At 47.4% G+C, this 6,576-nt stretch overlaps 1 protein-coding gene across 1 annotated transcript in view; it reads left to right on the top strand.

The window, feature by feature from the left end:
• Positions 1-1,095: 1,095 nt before the first annotated feature.
• Positions 1,096-6,576, top strand: part of LOC122542686 (ras and Rab interactor 3-like) — a 44,094-nt gene continuing 38,613 nt past the window's right edge. Inside the window, exons 1-2 of the mRNA XM_043680664.1 lie at positions 1,096-1,308; positions 6,057-6,165. Of these exons, the coding sequence (XP_043536599.1) occupies positions 1,096-1,308; positions 6,057-6,165 (322 nt within the window). The remainder of the gene's footprint in view (positions 1,309-6,056; positions 6,166-6,576) is intronic.

Below are 6,576 nucleotides of genomic sequence, written 5' to 3'. Positions count from 1 at the left end.
CTGGTGTTGGACTGGGGTGGACAAAGTTAAAAATCACATAACGCCAGGTTTAATTGGAAGCACTAGCTTTCGGAGCGCTGCTCCTTCATCAGGTGGTTGTCACAAACAACATTGGCTCCCATTCATGTAAAGAACTGATTTCAAAACTCTCACCCTTGTTTTCGAATCCCTACATACCCTTCCCGATCTCCGTAATCTCTTCCAACCCCATAACGTTCCATGGTGTCCTCTGCCCCAGCTTTGAAAGCTAGTGCTTCTAAATAAACCTGTCAGACTTTAACCTGATGTCGTGTGGTTTTTAACTTCAGTTGTTAATTCTGGATTAGAGATGATGTTTTGTTCAGCAAAGGTAGGTGGGCCAGAAAGTGGGGAGTGAGGGTGCAGATCAACCATTGTCTCATTGGTGTAGAGGTGCCGGTATTAGCCTGGGGTGGACAAGGTCAGAAGTCACACCACATCGGGTTATAGCCTGACAGGTCTTTTTTAAAAATCACAAATGCTGCCCCTTCATCAGGTGTAGGAGCAATTCTCCGAAAGCTTGTGTTTTCAAATAAACCTGTCAGGCTATAACCTCGTGTTATTTTTGACCTTGATCTCACTGAATGGTGGAACAGGCTCAAGGGGCTGAATCAAGATTAGAGTGGCGCTGGAAAAGCACAGCAGGTCAGGCAGCATCCGAGGAGCAGGAAAATCGATGTTTCGGGCAAAAGCCGAAATGTTAATTCTCCTGCTCCTCAGATGCTGCCTGACCTAGGTCAGGCAGCATCCGAGGAGCAGGAAAATCGATGTTTCGGGCAAAAGCCCTTCATCAGGAACCGAAATGTTAATTCTCCTGCTCCTCAGATGCTGCCTGACCTGCTGTGTTTTTCCAGCACCACTCTAATCTTGACTCTAATCTCCAGGATCTGCAGTCCTCAGTTTCTCCTTGAGGGGCTGAATGGCTGTTTTTATCACCGTCGTCCCCAGGGTGATTAGGGATGGCTGTACAATGCTGCTCTACCTGAATGATGCCCAAGTCCGTAAAAGACATTAGTGTAAGGTGACTGTTCTTGGGAGGCTGCAGTTTGTGCTGGGGCGCTGGTGGTGTTAATGTCGATGGTCTTGTCCCTCAGTCCCTGCAGCCCTCACAAACAGCTGTGCAATGGAGCATACCCGAGGCTTTGCGAGAAGGAGGAGGATCCAGGAAATGTCCCGGTGCCTACAAAGCTCACTCTCTTCGACAAACTGATGCTGTCCCACAACATCTGGCTGCAGCTGGGGATCGAGTCAGCACAAGTCAGGGACATCCTGAGGAATCAGCCGCCAGGGGTAAGCCTGCAGACACCGCCACGTTGGCTCCTCCTGTGCTCGATTGTAGCGTGCTTGGGGTTTCAGTCAACGCAGGAGGAGGCCGTTCGGTCCAGTCTCCCAATACTGGCTCATCGAGTGAAGAGTCACCCTCCTCTTTCCGCTCCCCTGAACACATTTTGTTGGCCAGTATTTACCTAACTCCCCATTGCTTTCGCATTCCTCTCATTGGCAACACATTGAAGACCATAACGTAGAGTGAGAGAGCCATACGGCATGAAAACAGGCCCTTTGGCCCAACCTGGTCTGTGCTGACCATGGTGCCCACTCAGCTGGTTCCAATTACCTCCATTTGGTCCATATTCCTCTAAACCCTTCCCATCCATGTTCACATCCAAATTCTTTTAAATATTTTTTATTGTACCAGCCTCAACCACTTCCTCTGGCACCCTTCCACACCCGCACCACTTTCTGGGTGAAGAAGTTGCCCCTCAGGTCCTTCTTAAATCTTTCCCCTCTCACCTTAAACCTATGCCCACTCGTTTTCAATTCCCCATCCCTAGGAAAAAGATTTTCTGCATTCATCCTATCAATGGTTCTGATGATAGTACATACCTCAATAAGGTCACCCTGATTTCTCCTATGTTTCTAGGAATAACGTCCTATCCTGGCTAACCTCTCCCTATAATCCAGGCCGACTGGTCCTGACAATATCCTCGTAAATTTTCATTGCACGCTTTCCAATTTAACAATGTCCTTTCTATAACAGGGTGACCAAAACGTACACAATACTCCATGTGGGACCTCACTAACAACGTATAAAGCTGTAACATAACGTCCCAACTCTGATACTCAATGCCTCGACTGATGAATGCCAGCACGCTAAATGCCTTCTTCACCGTCCTGTCCACCTGTGACGGCACTTTCAACAAACTATATAACTTGTTCTCCTCAGTGAGTTTAAAAAATAAGTCCCCTCCACTTCCCCCCCACCCCTGCCCCTTCCACCAATGTGTCACCAACTCTTCTATCAGCCTAAACAGTTTCCCTCTATTTACTCTCTCAGAACACCTCATTATTTTGAACCTTAAATCACCCCTTAACCTCCTAAAGAGGACCAAACCCAGGCTTCCCCTGCCTCCTCCCATATCCAAAGTCCCTCTCCACTTCATCCATTCTTTATCCGTCTGGTTCCCAGGAAACAGTGATCATAACATTATAATCATCCCCATCTGGACTTTACCTGTTCTCAGGATATTGATATAATGTAATTAGTGCTAAGTATTTTCACACAAAACATACATTACTCATTTAGTTTATAAGAGTGCATTATTTATCTGATCTAAGTTGACATTATATAAAGTGCAAATCTAATCAGTTTATTTCAATACTGTAGTTACTCAGTGCATTTGCAATTAGTTACTATTGACCACACTTATTACTGAAGAAGGGCCTGTGCCCGAAACGTCGAATCTCCTGTTCCCTGGATGCTGCCTGACCTGCTGTGCTGTTCCAGCAATAAAGTTTCAACTTTGATCTCCAGCATCTGCAGACCTCACTTTCTCCACACTTATTACATGTTAAACACCCAGCCCAGGGTTTTGTACAGTTTCCAACTTCTCTGTGTTCTGTAGCCGGAGGGCCTTTGACAGTGACTTGTGTCCACATCTTCAGTGCCTTCCCTCCCCTCGGAGTCCTGGACGTTGCAATGTGTCAGTCTCCTACACTCAGTGGAGGAGGTCAGTCATCACACGACACCAGGTTATAGTTCAACAGGTTTAATCATGAGCTTTCGGAGCTCCTTGGTCAGGTGACTTCATTTTTACTGATGATGGTTGAGGGTTAAACATTGTCCTGGGACAGAGCTCCCCTGCTGTTCCCATTCGGATCAGTGATCATAGGAGAGGAGAGGCATCTTATCCTGAAAAACAGCACCTCTGGCAGTGCAGCAGCCCGACAGGATGCGCAGAGGGTAATATCCGTGCTGTGAGTTGACAGCGGTATCCATGGCAACACTTGGTGAAGGGTCGGGGCACAATAATGGGGGTGGGGGGGGGTGTGAGCAGTTAACAAAACTCCCACCCCAAACCTCCAGAAACGATCCCACAGCTTGAATTTCCCCGATAACCAAACCAGATTTCAGCCCAGGAGTCAATCATTCTTAACGTACCATTTCCAGCCAGCGATTCAGACTCACCCTGTGTGTTATCCTGATATTTTTGCCATTATGGACAGACAGGCACCTCCCTCTTGACCATCAAACCTTTCAAACTCTACACAGCTCTCTTCCTGGGGAGTTTTGGGTTCATAGTTCTTTGAAAGTGGAATCACAGGTAGACAGACTCGATTCCCTACAGTGTGGAAACAAGCCCTTCGGCCCAACCAGTCCACACCGACCCTCCGAAGAGTAACCCCCCCCAGACCCATTTCCCTCTGACTAATGCACCTAATACTATGGGGCAATTTAGTTAGGCCAATTCACCTAACGTGTACATCTTTGGACTATGGGAGGAAACCGGAGCACCTGGAGGAAACCCACACAGACACAGGGAGAATGTGCAAACTCCACACAGACAGTCACCCGAGGCTGGAATTGAACCTGGCACCCTGGTGCTATGAGGCAGCGGTGCTAACCACTGAGCCACCGTGTCGCCCTGGAGGCTGAGGGGTAGTAAAGGTGGCGTTTCGTATGATTGCCCCTATTGATCGGTGCATTGACTGCAGGTATCCCTCCGCTATCTGAAAGTAGAGCATTCCTGTGCAACCTTTAGTAAGCCGAAATGGTGGTCAGCAAAGAAGCATTAATTTATATGGGAAAAATTCCACATCTTTTCATAAAAGCCAAACTCCTCTCCAGATTCCTTTCGGTTAGTGAAAACAGGCACTAATATTGGTCTTTTGTAAAAGCAAAGTGATGTGAAGTGAACTTCAGAAAAGCGAGGGATACCTGTAGAGGAGTTGGAGGGTCATGTTAGGAGCAATAGAGAGAGGCTGAACAGGCTGGGGCTGTTTTCCCTGGAGCAACAGAGGCTGAGGGGTGACCTTATAGAGGTTTATAAAAATCATGAGGGACATGGATAGAGTGATAAGACAAGGTCTTTTCCCTAGGGTGGGGGAGTCCAGAGTTAGAGGATTCTGGGTTTAGGGTGAGAGAGAAAGATTTAAAATGGACCTAAGGGGCAACTTTTTCACAAAAGGGCGGTGCGTGTGTGGAATGAGCTGCCAGAGGAAGTGGTGGAGACGGGTACATTTAAAATGTATCTGGATGGGTGTATGAATAGGAAGGGTTTCAAGGGATATGGGCCAAGTGGTGGAAAATGGGATGAGATTAGATTGGGATATCTGTTCGGCATGAAGGGGTCTGTTTCCATGCTGTTTCCAGACATCCTAACCTAATCTAGTCCCATTTGCCGGTATTTGGCCCATATCCCTCCAAACCCTTCCTATTCATGTCCCCATCCAGATGCCTTTTAAATGCTGTAATTGTACCAGCCTCCACCACTTCCTCTGGCAGCTCATTCCATACACACCACCCTCTGTGTGAAAAAGTTGTCCTGTAGGTCTCTTTTAAATCTTTCCCCTCTCATCTTAAACCTATGCCCTTCTAGTTCTGGACTCCCCCACCCCAGGGAAAAGACCTTGTCTATTTACCCTATCCACATCCCTAGGGAAAACATTCTCTGTATGTTTATTTTGTCAGAGTCCCCTTTAGCATCTTCTGGACCTCAATCAGATCTCCTCTCAATCTTCTATACTTCAGAGAGTATAGACCCAAACTGCTCAATTTCGTTTCCATTTGTCAGCTTTGAGAGTGTAGTGCTGGAAAAGCACATCTGGTCAGGCAGCATCCAAGAAGCAGGACTGTTGACGTTTCGGGCATAAGCCCTTCATCAGGAAAGATGAAGAGCTTTTGCCCGAAACGTCAACTCTCCTGCTCCTTGGATACTGCCTGACCTGCTGTGCTTTTCCAGCACCACATTCTCGACTCTGATCTCCAGCACCTGCCGTCCTCACTTTCTCCACATTTGCCAGCTTGTCTTTATTTGAATTCTGTGCGTCAAGAGTCTCTCAGAAGAAGCTATCCACGTTGACCTGAAATCAGAATGGGTGTTGGCGTCAACAACAACTTAATTTATGTAGTACCTTGAGCATCCTGAGGTACTTTGTAGCAAGCATTATGCCACGGAATTTGAGCCTGAGCCACTTGAACTGAGCAACAGGTGACCCTGAGCTTGGGTTGGAGAGGGTGGTTTTACAGATCGTCTTAAAGGAAGAGAGAGAGAGAGAGCTAGGGAGGGTATTCCAGGTCCCTGCCAACTGAAGGCACAGCCGCCAATGGTGGAATGATGGGAATATGGAAGGGATACTCTAGAGGCCGGAGGTAGGGGAGTGCGGAGGTTTCCAGGGCCTTGGGAAGCCAGAGGAGATCACAGGGACAGGGCAGAGGAGGTGAAGCCCATGGAGGGAGGCAGAAACAAGGAAGAGAATGTTTTTAAAATGGAGGCAGTGCTTGTCTGGGGGGCCAGTGATGGGGAATGTGAATTGGTGCAAGTTTAGATCCAGCCAACAGCGTTCCGGATGACACTGTGCGAATGGGAAGCGGGAAAGAGCCTGGAGCTGTTTTACATTCTAGATATTTTCCGATACAGTCCGTTCCATGAGGCTGTGACATATCTTCTGGAGCCCAACCAGGTTCTCCCAGCTCAGAGGTAAGGACTCTACTACAGCACTGATACACTCATACAGAACTGTCTCCTTCCTAATTTCAGACATTTCTGATGTGGAGTAATAATTGTGGGAAAAATAAGATGCTGACAGTTCGACTCGGAAACGGAGCTTCTGGGTGTCAGGATTTTGTTGTTAAGGAGGATGCTTTTGGTAAGTTTCTCCCTGTAACCACTTCCCTTGGGTCTAGGCCATTGACCAGCTATTGAACCTGGATGCTTGGATTGGTGCTGGGTCCACTGCTTTTCGTCATTTATATGAACGATTTGGATGTGAACGTAAGAGGTACAGTTAGTAAGTTTGCAGATGACACCAAAATTGGAGGTGTAGGGGACAGCGAAGAGGGTTATCTCAGATTACAACAGGATCTGGACCAGATGAGCCAATGGGCTGAGAAGTGGCAGATGGAGTTTAATTCAGATAAATGCAAGGTGCTGCATTTTGGGAAAGCAAATCTTAGCAGGACTTATACACTTAATGGTAAGGTCCTAGGGAGTGTTGCTGAACAAAGAGACCTTGGAGTGCAGGTTCATAGCTCCTTGAAGGTGGAGTCGCAGGTAGATA

Source organism: Chiloscyllium plagiosum, chromosome 41 (genome assembly GCF_004010195.1).
Source record: "Chiloscyllium plagiosum isolate BGI_BamShark_2017 chromosome 41, ASM401019v2, whole genome shotgun sequence".
NCBI lineage: Eukaryota > Metazoa > Chordata > Chondrichthyes > Orectolobiformes > Hemiscylliidae > Chiloscyllium > Chiloscyllium plagiosum.
The sequence above is the reverse complement of the archived record's forward strand: the minus strand, read 5'-3'. Positions and strand labels throughout refer to the sequence as shown.